The sequence below is a fragment of the Ostrinia furnacalis genome, unplaced genomic scaffold (assembly GCF_004193835.3).
Source record: "Ostrinia furnacalis isolate ACB-3 unplaced genomic scaffold, ASM419383v2 OfSCF1780, whole genome shotgun sequence".
Taxonomy (NCBI): Eukaryota; Metazoa; Arthropoda; class Insecta; order Lepidoptera; family Crambidae; genus Ostrinia; species Ostrinia furnacalis.
This window is the reverse complement of record NW_021132019.1, coordinates 657,969-674,519: the sequence shown is the minus strand read 5'-3', so window position 1 is coordinate 674,519 and position 16,551 is coordinate 657,969. Positions and strand designations below refer to the sequence as shown.

General features: G+C 37.1%; 1 protein-coding gene across 1 annotated transcript; it reads left to right on the top strand.

Annotated features, from left to right (window-relative positions):
• Positions 1-14,352: 14,352 nt before the first annotated feature.
• LOC114353665 (uncharacterized) lies at positions 14,353-16,283 on the top strand. The gene is made up of 2 exons (XM_028305733.1): positions 14,353-14,377; positions 15,142-16,283. The coding sequence occupies exons 1-2, from the start codon at positions 14,353-14,355 to the stop codon at positions 16,281-16,283; spliced, it is 1,167 nt and encodes a 388-aa protein (XP_028161534.1).
• Positions 16,284-16,551: the final 268 nt, after the last annotated feature.

Genomic DNA, 16,551 nt, shown 5'->3' with positions numbered 1-16,551 from the left:
TTATAATAATTACATTTTTCAGTCTTCTTTCAAGTCTACTGGTGTGAAGTTAGAAGAGTTTAAGGATATATTGTGACTATTAGTTTCATATGAACATAACATGAAGTAAATTTAAGATTGTATTTTAAAAGGAAAGAACATCCACAATATCTTAACTTCATTGCATGTCGATATTTTGCGCTCGTAAACACTCAATATTGCATACAATTTATGCCGGGGTAATTAAACGTATCATGTTAATTTCAGCCATAACGATTCGGTCTACCTAGGCACATAATAGCCTATTATTTTTGTTGCAATATCTCAAATATTACTGCTGCTTAATGTACCACAGTGTTTAGCTTGAATTGCTGTCATACGTAAAATAGTCTAGATATCTAGATATTAGCACGTCACTACCTTGTTTAATATACCACGCGATTTTGTATACCCATTCTTATAAGAAGCTCCTGAATCAATAATGTACCTACTACTGCTATTTCTATTTACTTAGAGTTTGTTGCGGCGCTTCTTCTCAGCACTTGCCAAATGTTGGTCTCGAAGCGCTGGTAGGGTAAAAAGATTATGAGACATGTAGAGGCTCCTTAAGAGCAAAATATTAGACAATTTGTAAGTACTTTATAATAGTCTATACAAATAAAGAAATTTTGACTTTGACTTTGAGTATAAAACTTACATTATTGTGTAAGTATATAGATGTTTGAAAGGAATAAGTACCTTTAATTAAATCAATTTGATTCATTGACTTGCAATTATAACACAAGGATACCAGCTGTTTTCTTTTTTTATTCATATTTGATTGGATATCAATCGCTGTAATCAATACAGAAAATAAGCCTATAATAGGACATTGATACTAACAGTTGATGTACTTTTTATGACTTGATATTTCATTGTATTTTGTACAGCAACTAAAGTATTCGGTTTTAACTCTACAATGAACTGTTTTAGTTGATTTTTGGTGGGCGGTGCTACAATGTAACCAATATTGTACCTATTATACGACTATTATGTATAAAATATGTCCCGTACTAATTACGTCTTGTACTATACGCAGTGCATAATGGTTAGTGCCGGACGCGTGTCACGTCATGTCATACAACCGCGCGACATGGACGCGTAATTAGATTATAGGTTTCAACTGTCGCACTGTGCGGCTATTAGGAAATCTCATAGTGTTAGGGAAAATTAAAAACAAAGTAAGCCTTACTACTTGCTTAGAAACGTGCAGGGTATTATGTAGGGAATTTGTGACTTATCAGGATCAATCTCCTTTGGACGGAGAGTTCTGGACAAAATGCTGCAGACAGAAATTGCTTGACTATTTAAATAAGAATATCAACATTAAACACTTTTTATTGTAAACACAAATGAAAACGATGTTATGTTAAGAAAAAAGTTCACTGAAAATACTGACTGAACAAAAACTTACTGGCAACGATAAAATTGCGATCTAAATATCGAAAGTTTGTAAATTGATGAACTTATTATTATTATTGCATTATTATTATCTTCTTACATAGAAAATCATGATTTAAACCTATTCTTAACCATTCAGTGCTTGCTATTATTACCTACCGCAGCTAAGTAAATTCATTAAAATTCAACAGTGAATGCGTGCAGGCGCATTAGGCTCTATAAATACATAACCGGCAGTACAATCGGCGACATTGACGTTCTGCCACCGGACAAACGCTTCCCCAAACATTTATTAACGAACAGCGAACGCCGTGGAGTAGCATGAGACTTATTTATTTTTATTACATTGATTACTAAAAAAAATGGCGACNATGGCGAACACGGGCTGGAAGACGTAGTGTGGACAGGCCACTAGGTGGACCGATGATCTGGCGAAGGTCGTGGGAAGCCCATGGATGCAGGCAGCACAGGACCGGTCATTGCAAAAATTCTAAAAGATGGCCTTTATCCAGCATTTAGTTTAAACAAAAGTACAAACAGTTACAAAGTACCTAAATCATAATAATAAAATTGAGGCGAATAGATGAAGTATTTTCGGTTAGGACGATGTATGTTAGTTACCTTTCTGTGTATAGGTATAGATAGATTGGACGTTGGAAAACGACAAGCACTACTTCTAAAACATAAAGGGGGTAAAATAGAGACTGAAAGTTGGTATGGAGAATCAATATTGTTTTCATATTTTATCTGTTCACTTAAGAACATCCTTCTGATTTAGTGCAGATAATAAGTGAGTCAACCGTATATAACAAATTGTTGAGGCTAATCTCTTAAATTCCAAATGGCTTTACTATCTAGGTACTATATTTTTTTGTCATTTATATAATTTAAGCTATATATTTTTTAATTACAAAGTCGACTCCACAGCCGTCAGTTTCGAAGATACGTCGTGCATACATCACTGGTTGCGGCCCATTATTCTAATTGGTCGCAAATTATGCCCGATCGGGTTAGCTTAGCCGCGCTAGGGCCACGTAATTTAGTTTAGGCTCTATTGTTTTTGATTTCGTACTTTGTGCACTGAGTTTTGGTTATGGTTTATATAAACTTGTTTTGGATAAAAATGCAATAAAAATAACGGCTTATAATAAAGAGCCTTAATTGTATGGTATGGTAAAAAGTTGTTGAAATACCGTACTAAGCTAATCCTATTTATAAAGTACCTAGGTACCTATATCACGTAATAATGTTATGCTTAGTAACATGCTTGCAATGGGCTTCCAAATACTCAATATTCAATACTTTATTGCTTCAACACTAGCATTTAGGTCTTAAGTGATTGTTATCTTTATCTTTAAAATTACATAGTGTTTAGTAAAATTGTAAGTATAACTGTAATGAAATAAANGAAATCAATTTTCCCCAAAAACGACAATAAACATCAACTTAAAAGAACTACAATTCACTTAAATTTAAAGGCCATTTCATTTCCTAAGACAGAGTCCCTAGAGTTTTAAAATGTAAGACCCACCCGGACTCAAACCGCGTACATTCCGTACGTCGCATTAACATAACATGAAAACGCAATAAACAAGTGACATTTGTTTAACGCCCTTTGTAAACGGCGGATTGTCAAAGTTCCCCTTTTGTGACCAAATTCAGTGCACAATAAACATTAATCTACTTTTTTGGGACATACCTAACTCTCTAACTCTACATTTATGGTGTTAACTTTATTGTTGGAATAAATCTGGCAAGTTTGATGGTATTCACTTATCTGTGAGGTTGACTTTTGTCAAAATATGGTTGGGGGTTTTGTATCTTGGCCTGGTAACTCATATTTTTTTCGCGTTATGTTCAAGAGGAGTTTGACATTGATTCATGTTTTTTTTTTCATTATTTAGGCTGAATTGCACCGCCTTATTTTAACTGTAACTATAACCATAACCGGTGTTTATTGTATCGAGTTAGACGTAAGTTCTTTTGACGTTTGTTTAAACAGACTTTAGTCCCAACTAAAGTCTGTTTAAAACTTACGTCCCAGCCTTACTTTTTTATACCTTGTTATCAACTTATTTTTTTCCATTGTTTTTCTTTCCTTTGGTCCTGATACAATAAATATATTTCACTTATTATTACCAAGTACATAATGTTTGAACTTTCAAATACATTAGCTAAATTGTCCCTACGGATAAACCAGATATTAAAACTGCTTTCCTAAAACAAGAATACTCAAGCAAATTGTTATTAATTACCGTGGTTTGTATTATTTATCTTCTTGAGCACCGTTTTGTGTTACACAAAAGTATAATTAAGAAGCAAGCGAAACAAATGGGTTGGTTAATTAAAGTGAGTTTAGGCAGATTGCTTTGTCAAATGGATTGAAATACTTCTTCAGACCATTTCAGAGTCTTCAGTATTCTCTTTCCCTGAACTGTATTTAAACTGTGAAAAACATGGGTGTCATAACATATAAATACAGGCATTTTTATAAGTATACTCGTGTAAGAAGTATGTGATACAGTTTTAAAATGCTTATTTAGTTTATTTCGCCTCAAACCCGAGGTCTTTATGGACCTTTTGGACCCTGGTCTACTTTGGTATTTGGCGTACTGTATTTTAGACTACATTCCAGGAATGTAGTGTAAAATAAAGGAATGTCAATCCTTCACGTACATAATGAAGAGAGCTTTAGCCATGTTGAAATGCGCAAAAACTCTACAACTCACGGCGTAGATAAACTCTAAAACCTTACAAGATCTTTTTTGTAGGTACTACACGATAAAAATTACCAACGAACCAGATTTCCCCGTTTCTCGTTTTTCAAAACAAAAAACTTGTGCGGTTGTATCGTGGGCATGTTTTATTCAAATTTACTTACATTTGTAGTAACGGAACGACCTGTGCCCCGTATTCCCCCGCCACGCCATATATCTTCTTCACGCGGTAAGAAGAACGGCACATCAAGCTTGCCACTGTAGCATCTTATTTAGTTGTAATAGATTCTATTTTGCAGCAAAAAACGTGAAGTCTGATATGCTGTTGCTCTACACTTATTTATTTCTGCTGCGTTCGAACGTGAATTCTTTTTTCGAATTGTGTTTTAAATTAAGAATTTCTTTTTAAATTGGTTCCAGTCTTGGGCTCCGTAAAGGCCAGAGGTTGAATACCTATTGCATTGATGGATTTAAAAGAAATTAGAATAAAAAAATAGGCATAATCATAATATTCATTTGCTGAAACTTGCTCAAGTTGTCAGATCTGTTATCTTTGAAACTGTTATGCAATAACTAATAATTAAATTACACTTTATTGAAAAGACAAACGATTCCATATTTATATTTTACTAGCTTTCCGCCCGCGGCTTCGCCCGCGTGGAATTTTGTCTGTCACAGAAAAACAATATCGCGCGCGTATTTGCTCACCGTTTAGACCTACCCTGGACTACGACAAACATTTTAAAGCCAAAATCAGCTTAATCGGCCCAGCCGTTCTCGAGTTTTAATCAGACTAACGAACATCAATTCATTTTTATTTATATAGATTTTAACTAAATATTCGTTGTTAGAAGAGTCGATCTGGCTCTGGTTTCTCGTAACTTATTTTCTCAGAACACTCACACGTCAAATCTCGCGTTCGCAAAAATTGCGTTACACATAGTCTGAAGTCATAACGCCAATAATAATTATCACTGGCAGCCTTATAAAAAAGCTAAAACTAACTTGAGAACTAATATTTGTAGGTTGTCGATCTGGTTGCTCGTAACTGAAGCTTGTCTCAGATCACTCACACCTCATCTCTCGCGCTCGCAAAAATTGCGTTACACATAGTCTGACGTCATAACGCTAATAATAATAACACTGGTAGCCTTATGAAAAATCTAAAACTAATTTTAGAACTAATATTTGTAGGTAGCTTATCAATCTGGTTGCTCATAACTGAAGCTCGTCTCAGAACACTCACACCTCATCTCTCGCGCTCGCAAAAATTGCGTTACACATAGTCTGACGTCATAACGCTAATAATAAATAACACTGGCAGCCTTATAAATTATGATCGCGTTGGCTCGCTCCTCATTTGCTGACGAAGTTCAATCCCCCAGGGAGCCGAGCCAATCACGGCGAGATGTGAACTTATTATGGGAAAAAGTACACAGCCTCCGTGCGAGTGGGTGGATTGAATTAGTTTTTTTTACGGAAAATTGGTTTAACTGCAGCAGGGTACAACCCTGAGCAGAGAAATTAAAAAATTGTAATTATTTGTAAAAAGTTTAAGGTTGCTCAGATTTTTGGCCAACCGTTGACTTTCACTTACTCGTAACAACATGCAGAAACATTGTCAATTTGTAAAAAAAGCCAAAAAATGACCATTCAACTGTACCTAAATAAACAAAACAAAAGTTTTATAAAGTGAAAAAAAAAAAACTTCTGTTAAATGCAACAACAACCGTACATTGGTTGTAGATGGACAACGAAGTGATTTATAAGGGTTCTTTTTTATTTCGTAAAACAGAACCCTCATCTAAATAAAATTGTCATTACCCTTTACGTCACGCAGTCGTGTAAAAATAAGTTAGCGTTTTCTAAATTGTATTTTGATTTATAAATACGACGTCACGTCACAGTATTATTAGTCTTAATAACACCGACACATCGAATATTCTATTATACAAATATCAACAAAAAAACGAAAAATAGCTAGTCTTATTTCTCAGCAGCAAATTCTAAATTCGAAATGATATAAAGCGCGAAGTTTCCGCGCGATGCATCACAGTTATTAGAGCGTCGCGCTGATGGCGACGATTCTTCACGCGGCGGGAACAGAACAATGTCTGATTAATCCGCCGTGAGACTATTGAGTGAGATCATCAGAAGGACCCAACGATCTTGATACTTGATACAAAAAACGTACCTATGGTACACCACATAAGATCTTGTTTTATACTCTGCTGATAAAGAAAGGCTCATTTGTGAAAGATCAGAAATCTAAAGCGCGAAGTTTATGATTAATCCATCGAGTGTGATAATCGAAAGGATCTAGAATTTTAAATATTTGATTAAAAAATTAATAAATGAAGGCTGACAGTCCTGACAGCTACGAACAGCTCGCACATCTCCTCTCGTCTCAGCTCTGCTCCGCCTTGGAGGAAACCGTTTGTAAAAAAGAGGGCTAAAAATCTTTGTTCAAGCATCAAGATTATGAGAGCGCGCTAAATATTCGCGCCAATACTTACCTTTGCGCTATGCATTAATATTTTGGTTGAGTTTTTCGCCGCCAATTCCCTCCGCGGGACAAGGGGGGTGTCGGAGGTGCTCCGTCTCAATAAATTACCGAAGATGAGCTGGAACATTAACTAATTACCGACACCGATACCTGGAGGTATTCGGAATATTCAATATTGGATCTATTTTGCGAGATAATAATAGGAAGGAGACCGGTGTTTTTGTTTGGAAAATTCCGTGAGCCTTTTAATTAATATTTTAGGAAAACTAGGGTTGTGCTTCTTCTTATTCGTTACGCTCTTGGCAGAGCGGTCGTGGTCACGTTGAGGCGTTGTTCACATCGGTTGTAGAGGCGGATACAACTCTCCGCACGATCTCCCTCCATCTCTCTCTATTGGCAGACTGTCTAGGGCAGTCACATAAGCCGTCTCCCACTGCTGCTTTCACTTGGTCGGTCCAGCGCATTGGTGACCTACCACGCGATCGGGTTCCTTCGACTTTTCCCTGGACGACCAGTCGTTCTATGGAGTTGTCATCCCGCCTCGAGACAGGTCCGAAGTATTGCAGTTTGCGCGACTGTACTACGGTTGATAAACGCTCAGTGACACTGAGCTCCTGGAGTATGGACACATTGGTACAGAACTCTGTCCATGATATCCCGATCTTTATCCAGGGTTATACATTGAGCGGTAAAAACTACCTGCAAGACCATGGTTTTTAAAGTACCACTTAAAATGTTTAAAAGAAAAGACGTCTCTATATCCATACCGGTTATAAAAGAGGACAAAATTGTGGTCTGTATCCCATAAAAATTTCTTCCACGATCATTTTAAAACAAGAAAAGTCTCAAATATAACTAAAAAACATTATTAAACAATGAAAAGCAAAAAGTACTAAACAGCTACACTATGCCGTAGAGCCGCATAATTTAGCGGATTTTTTCTTCCAACTCAAATACAAAGGCCAATCCGCGCTCATTGTTGCAGCGAAATGCAAATCCAGACGTCCTACCCTTTGCCCGGCGATATTTAATTCAGCAGATTCAGGTAACAATCGAGCGGAACACCGGTAACTGTTGTAAGTGTAAACGAAGAGAACTACGAAAAATTTTCCCCGGCACGGGAAAAAACAACAAAGTGAAAGTTGCCTCCTTATTTCCCCAGGCGCCGGGCGCTCCCGGTTTCCGCGGAAATGGAAAATATTGCGATAAGGCGCATTATAGATTAAACACGTCCCGGATCTAATGTTGCTCGGTGATTAAGTGAACAGATATCATGTGTGCGCGCCCTTAAAAAGTTGCAAACACAAATAACGAGTCTTTTAAATTGTGTATGCGAATAATGGACTGATACGGCACTCGATTATGCAAAGTGGCCTATAGAGATATTTCTTACAAGAATACAATGACGCTTTTGATGCCTAAGGGGAAGTTTTGCATAGAAGTTACATCTTCTATATAAATAAAAATGAATTGCTGTTCGTTAGTCTGATTAAAACTCGAAAACGGCTGGACCGATTGAGCTGATTTTGGTTTTAAAATGTTTGTAGTAGTCCAGGGTAGGTCTAAACGGTGAGCAAATAAGGAAAAATTGCGATGGCTTAAGGCGGAACAGAGTTCGCGGGGTCAGCTAGTTATACCTAAAACATTATATCTTACTTGAAAACTTCAACTGCCATAAGTAGAACTTGAACCGATCACTTTTAGCTTCCCAGGTGACTGATATTATTACGAAGCTACAGAAAAAAATTGGTTATTTAATATTATGCCTACCTAATGCCTACCTAACATATTTTTATCTACACACCTACATAATTGTATTACTGTACGAGTAAATGGTGGTTTAAAGTTTGCTCGCTCTCAGCAAAAGTGTATTATAAATGTTTTAAGACAATTTTTATTATTTTTCTCCAGCTAATCATTCCCAAGTACCCTAATGGCCTATCCCGATTAGAACACATCAAAACCAAAACACTATCTGTGAAAGTGCTGTTAATCTCCTTTCGATTCGCAGTGGCCATGAGGCAGACTCGATGGGCGCCGCTAATCGCTATTAGATTAGGGTTTAAGCCGAACGCACATGCTACGAGCTCGGATTACCGGTAGCTTTCGTTTGTGGTTTTACCCCATGCGTGTACGTTGCACTGGTGTAGTTAGGGTAGGAAAGAAATTATTTTAGTATGACGTATTATTTTTGCGAAATTGGTAGAGCGAAGTAAGACCAATAAACGAAAATTAGTTTTTTACACCTCAAAATTTTAATTTTTGGTCTGCAGACACCCATAACTTTAACAACTTTTGATCTCTTTTCATCACAAAATACAGATAGCATGAAATATCTAGCTTTTGTGATATAATAGCACTGTATAATTGTATGATTGTAATTGTGAAATTTGAATTAAATAGTTTTTTTTTATGAAACAACTAGTTATTACTTTCATAGAGATTCTGGTAATAATACTTAAATTTCGATTGGCATAGGAATAATAAAGTCACAAAGGGCTCTAAACATAAACCCATAATCAAAAAGAACAGTCAGTGCCAAGTGTAACATAAGTACCCGCGCATATGGTAAGACTAATTCACTGCCCTAGTTGGGGTGAAGTAAAATAAAAACCAAATTAGGGGAAGATGATGCAACACACCCCTTCGATTTTTGATAAATTCCATTATACCCTCATATGACGCATTAGCTGATGTATGTTGCTGATCAGTTATTTATGAACTGAATTTGCAAACATTATTTTTAGATAGCATCTGAAGGATTACGTTTTTACATCTCATGTCAATATTAATAATGTGGTGCACGTAAGGTATGAAAAATATGTAAAGTGTCATGTAGAACTCAACGTAACTTAAAATGGTCAAATCTTAACATCAAATTTTAACATTGTTAGCAAATAAGATTTACCCGCACTTGATATCACTAAATAATAAATACTATGTTTTCATCATGAAATGTAGTGAGTAAGTAACAACTAAAAATAATCTTCAAATTCATACAGCCCTAGTTGATTGGTACGGTCGGGCATTGTAAAATTAATACACAATCATTTAGCTACTATAAGAATACGTGTTTTGGAAACTATACATACTTTTTGTAACAGGTAGATAAATGGGAATGTTTGTTTTTATTTCGTCCAGTAGAGATAACGAGACCAAGTGAATGCAGAAGAATGAAAAGCTCATAACTTTTTGTAAAGATCTTGACTTGGCATAGCAAAGTTATTGATATTATTAGCATTACAAAAGTCTACCTCTTCACGCCACTTGTTCCTGCAATTACCATCTGCAATAAACATAAACATAAACGAACTTGTATAATAAGCTGCATGATTATCAGTGCTTGTTATGAAATGATTGTGAGGGGCGTTATGCAAGTAATAATTCATAGCGCAGCGGGTGATCTGTGCACTACAAATTGCTTAACATGTGGCCTTCAGATCGATAGCGGGGTTTGAAGATTTTCATATTTATACTTCTTTTTTCATTAGTCATACGTATCATTGATAATGAGAAGGTACATAGATTATTTTTAGCAATAATACCTACTGTGTTTTTACTTCACAAATCTAAAATTGATGATTACGTTTTTTTTTTACTTTAAATATTTGTATTTTTTGTATCATGTAATTACGCCTTGTAAACCGAAATAAAATTACTTTGATTTTGAATTTGTAATAGCACTTTATAAGAGCATAAAATTATTTTATTTTAAATTCAATTAATACGATCAAATAATCCTTTTATCGCTGAATTTTTATTTAAAATTTTCACAATACCAGATGAATCTGATGAATGAATGGTGCAATAGTGTACTCCACTAGGAGTAAGATTTATAAGTATTGTAGCTAGATCTAAAATCCTATCCTATACAACCACCAAATACAACATTCCATAGAGCTGTCCGACAATCAGTCCCGGCGTCCCGGTAATGAATCCCGGAGGAATGATCCGCTACAATCGTGACTTAACTCCTGATCAATTCCCAATAGCTCCCTGATTTATCGGGATGCTGTCTGGACATGTGTAAAGAAAGACGAAGGTTCTGGACCGGTTTGTTGTGACATGTATTTATATTGTTAGGTTTTACTGGAACAGCATCGGAATTTAAACAGAACAATATATGAATTGTTAAAAAGGGGAAGAGAAAATACACATAATTATCAGAATTAACTGTGTAAATCTTCAGGTATCGGCAAAGCTAGAGTGATTTGATTGACTTGTAATTTAGGTAGCATCTAATAAACTATACAGTCTTTAGGTGAGTGTATCATGGATCAGAGACATGCTATTTTATAGCAAAGTAATGCGTATTACAACTACAGGAGCAAGAGCAAGTGTTAAGAGTGTTGCTGTCTTCTGTGATACACCGTATTAAAGAAGAGTCCAAAGAAGATGTAAGTAAAAATTTCGAAGGCAGGAAGTGCCATGACTATTTATGGACATCTAGAATACGAATTGAGAATTCCCGCCCTGAGCCTGTAGGTGGATAATTATAGTGACATATTTTCTAAATAATGCTCATTCTCTTATAACTTAAAATTTCAAATAACATCCGCTTGAATTGACGGCTCTATACCTCACATATTTAGGTAGATTGAATGTCAGACACCTTTAGATTAAAATGGCCATTCCTTACTTTTTATTTACCCTTAACTCGGTGTAGGTATCTGTTTTTTAATGCTCTTAACTCTTTCACGGCGATTCTCAGCCGAAAACCTTTTATCTCTTCTGTAATTAATAAAAAAGCTCCATTAAGGATATCGATTTTGTTCTTGTAGCTGCAAGGATCCAACAACCCCCCTGTGTATTAAGCCAATAACGCAAAAAAGAGGGGCAGTGGTCCTAAATGAGCCGTCTCGTGTAACTTGTGAATATTTATAAGAGGCGATCAGTTCCGCCGAAATGTTTTTGTTAATGTACTTAGAAGGTATACCTATAGAATAAGATGTAGGAGAACCGAAGTTCGTTCGTTCGTTTCTGCCTAATGACGTCCACTGCTGGACGAAGGCCTCCCCCAAGGATTTCTGTAACGACCGGTCCTGCGCTGCCCGCATTTAGGTTCTTCCCGCGACCTTCACCAGATCGTCGGTCCACCTAGTGTGAGGTCTGCCCACGCTACGTCTTCCGGCCCGAGGTTGCCACTCGAGAATTTTTTGAACTAACCGAAAAGGCAAGCCGAATTTCCAAACATTCAGAACCAAAGTCACTGATATAACCCGCAGAATTACCTACCATAATATGTGGCATCGCAGGTAGCACCTTGACTTACTTGAGTTGACTTAAGGTCCTATGTCGCCTAGATGGGGCAGAGGGCGTCCACAATAGTCCTCCATCGCGTTCGGTCTTGAGCTTCGCGTTTGATCACCTTGAGCACCTAGATATAGGGTGTTAGGTAAATGGGTATATGAGCCGACACTAGCCCATGTTAACATGGGCTACTAAATGGTATAGTGAAGTCAGAAAATTGATATCTTCATTTTAATTATTTTAATTTTCATACAAATCTGATTTTATAAAATTAATTTTGTATGAAAATTAAAAAAATTAAAATGATGATATCAAATTTCTAACTTCACCATACCATTTATATGACCATGTTAACATGGGCTAGTGTCGGCTCATATACCCATTTACCTAACACCCTGTATAGGTAAAGCAGGACCGATCGTTGTGGAAAGCCATAGAGGAGAACTTGTCCAGCAGTGGACGTCATTTGGTTGAAAGGAACGAACGGGAAGATGGTGTCACGGCTGGAAAACACGTGCTCCGACCGCTATTTCAAATCTAAAGTAGGTTAAGCATCACCATGTCTATAACTGTAACTATAGCTTTAAGCGGTGTTTTGTGTGGAGTTTGACAGACTTAACGTTTGTTATAGTTAAAGATGGTGGAATATAAGATTTTAAACTTTCGCGTTCCAACCCAGCAGTCTGCTTGAGACCACGGCTGCAGCATCGCAGCCGAAACGTCAAGCCGTGAGTACATAATGTAACTCATTAATAAACGTCGCGTTAAGACCCGTGTCTTACTATTTTAAGATGGTGTAATTCAGGGTTAGACTTAAGTCCAAATTTAGACATACTCGTATGTACTTTTAAATCGCTCGTATTCTCCTAGTTCGTATATTCTCCACAGCAACTTCCATCGAAACTTGATACCAAATATCACAAGCGGATCTACAGTCCCAGCACAATAAAGCAATTATAACTGTCATATTTCACCGGCCTGTATTTACATTTATATTGGAGCGGCGTCCGCACGGATTGACTTTGTAATTTTAGACGTGTTAGAACGATTTTTGATTTGGTGACAATATGGTATTTGAATGGTGCTATAAACATCTTAGATTTTAAGTGGAGTTGTTTATAGAGTCAAAAAAAAATTATTTTTATTAGTTAAATTCAGTGTGGCCTTCTTTCTTAGCTCACCTAAAGTAAGATAAGATAGTTAGTTAAGATTAGAAGAGACCAGCCGAATAAGTGACAGATAGATCCTGAACTACAAAATCGTGAGGTCCTGCTGAAGAAAATGAAAACCGTAGCTACGGCCAAACGCAGTCAAGTAGCTACGTCGTAGCTCGTAGCAATGTTACTCTAAATTAATAAGAGTAGGCATTTATTTTATTTAAATATCTGTTTGTATCCTAAATCGAACAATGCTACCTGCAATCGAGGATGGTTCATCATACTTGCCATTGATCACACTATAATAAACGTGAGAGATTATTCCTCGAGATTGTTTCGCTTGCTACGTTAAAAAACAGATGATGTACAAGCACTCGTATGCGACTTTATAGCTTCAAAAGTTGAATGTTCCATTGTGTAGGTATTGTTAATGTTATTTATGAACTAAAACCAATATAATTTCTTAATGCCTCTTCTTTATCTTATGCTCACAATCTCACATATCTCTAAAACGCATTCCATACAGTATTTTACTCACACAGTTTGCCGTTGAAATAGTGACTAAAGCGCGCGACGTATGCGACCCGCGCGCGCACTTCCCTGATTCCATTTGGGAATACCCTGTCGCCGCGAACTCACAAATCAGTACTTTCATTTACAAGTTACGTGGTTTTCAGCCTTAGGCTTAGTTATAATAATATTAAGGTTGTAAAAGAAGCTACCCAAATAATAAAAGTAAATATTGGATTAGTAATTTATTGTTTTATACTTAGTTATTAGCAAATGGTTAATAAAAATAAGGCCCGCGTTATGAAACCTCGTTCAAGTATAATTTATACCCTCAAGAAAAAATACAAAAGTAGGTAAGTACCAAGTTATGTGATTGTTCTACGGAATTGAGATATTGGCCGATTAATTAATTGATTTGATTTAAATTAATCTAATCAAGGATAGTTTGTGATTTAGCAATTTCTCTTTTCCATTCAAGGCTAGCGATAACAGCTTTTTGCCACCCGATTGAAGTTTTAAAAGTTTCAAGTCGATATGCCAAATTGACGCTGCACCGGTAAATTGATTTCCGAGAGAACATTTTCATACACACATTGAGTTACATCTAACAAAGTTGTTTTGAAATTACACAAAAAAATCCTAACGTGAATTTCCTAAAAACATCCAAAAAACAAAATTCTGCAACTCGGCCCCAGGTGGCGTTGCAACTTCACTGCAATAAAACTTGAAATCCCATGATAGAATAAAAATTCACGACATGCGCCTCCAAATAAATAACATTGACAGAGCCATAATGGCTTCGGCGGTCAAGGCGGCACGTACCAAATTATTGTTTCTGAGAAATTGTAACAGTTTTGACGAGTGACCGCCCGTTTTTCTTGTTGGGAATGAAAAATTTCAAGTTGGTCCCCTGTTCCCTGGAGTGCCGTAAACTCCGTCTGACCGGTGGCCACAATTTGTCATATTCATATGTTAACGGGGCCGTCTTCCGCAAAAACTGGATAACTTAATACCGGGTGAGGCGGGTTATTGAATTGGACATTCAAATTCAAGTCTTGTTATGGTAATGCAGGTGTTGTTTCGCCGCGGGCTTCGGATTGGAGAGCACGGTTTGTTAGACGTGGGTTTGGTTGTTACTTTTTGTTGGGATTGAACAAAAAATACAGCGTGTAAATCAATAACTACATTTCATTCTCTTTATCTCGATGCTGCTGAATGCAGCTAGTATTCAGAATGCTTGAATTATTTTACATTATTATACATCGTAATGTTGTTTTAAATTTTTGAATCAAATTGTCAAACAGAGGACCTTAGACCCAGCTCATTGGCTTTACGCCAACAGCACGAAAAGCCCTTATCATTCATCGTGGCACCCAACTGCAATTTCAAAATAGCATAAAAGTTCTTGGCATCGTCATAGACCAAAAACTCTCATTTATAAAACACATTGAACATACAGTTTGTAAAGCTCTAAAAATATATCACACTCTATGCAAATTTGTCCGTCCCACGTGGGGAATCCACAGTGAAAATATCTCAATCATATATAAACATGTTATAGAACCAATAATTACTTATGCAGCGGGTATCTGGGGAGATGCAGTCAAATATAAAAAGGTCTGTAAAAAATTACTTTCCCTGCAACGTGGTTTCGCTGTCAAAACGATACGGGGCTTCCGTACTGTCTCCACTATCGCTTCCATCACACTCGCACAATTTACTCCACTAGACTTGAAAGTTCAAGAGGTATGCACGGTAGAACGTGCTAAGCTCACGGGCTGCTCTCCATACCTCTCTTCAGATATAAAATTGCATAAGCGCACACCACCAACTAAACTTGCTCACCCTGCCACTAGACAAGGTATACAATTTTCTTCAGCATATGTCCAAAATGACATCGATAGACTTTGCCCACCTGACAGCACCAAAATATTTACTGACGGCAGTAAACTGGAAAATGGTGACGTTGGCGCAGCATTCGTTATCTATAAGCCGAATGATGCGCCCATAATTCAGAAACTTAAACTACACAATAGCTGTACCGTCTTCCAAGCTGAGCTACTAGCTATAGAACGCGCTGTTAGATGGGTCCAAGATTCTAATATTGAAAACGTAGCCATTTTCTCTGATAGTCTGTCTGCCCTACAGGAGTTAGAGAATAAAAACACTACCAACAGTCTTGCAACAAAAACTCATGATCACTTGCGAAGCCACTCTGGAAACGTGAAATTTGTGTGGGTTAAGGCCCATGTGGGTCTCGAAGGGAATGAAGCAGCAGACGAAGCTGCGAAAAGTGCTGCAACTTCTCACCAATCACTCGACTTCGCGAAATTCCCAATCAGCCATGTCAAACGACTCTCACGCGAAGCTAATAGGCTTTGTAGCGAAGAACGTTACACTTCTTCTACTACAGGAGTGCGCACTAGAACTTGGCTTCCAAGCCTGGACAGTGTAACAAAACTATATGCAATAGTGAAACAATCGTTCCACTTAACTCAAGTCCTTACCGGTCACGGCTATCACCGGCAATACTTACACCGGTTCAAGATAGTCGCGACCGATAAGTGCAATTGTGACCCCAATACTGTCCAGGACATTGACCACCTCCTTAAAGTATGCCCAAGATATGCCCGGCAAAGGGAGACACACATAGCCTTGTGTAACCATTTAGATGTGTCTCCATTTGACATACCTGAAATGACNGAAACTTTTTGTATAATGTAGATAATTTAATTACGCATCTGTAGAAAATAAGAAACCATTGTAAAACTACCTGCCAGTTGGAGAAAATTAGCAAAATCTGTGGATTTCCCGAAGACAGGGATAGCAATAGCGTGTGAAAGCGGGACGGAGATAGCCGCTCCCCATAAATACGGAATGGACCGCTCCAGCTGGCATGCATTGTTTTGTTCAGTTCAGAGAACAAGTGCTCCAAGCAACAAGTGATCTGAAGAAGCAAGAACTGAGAAAAGGAAGCGAATAATAAACGCGA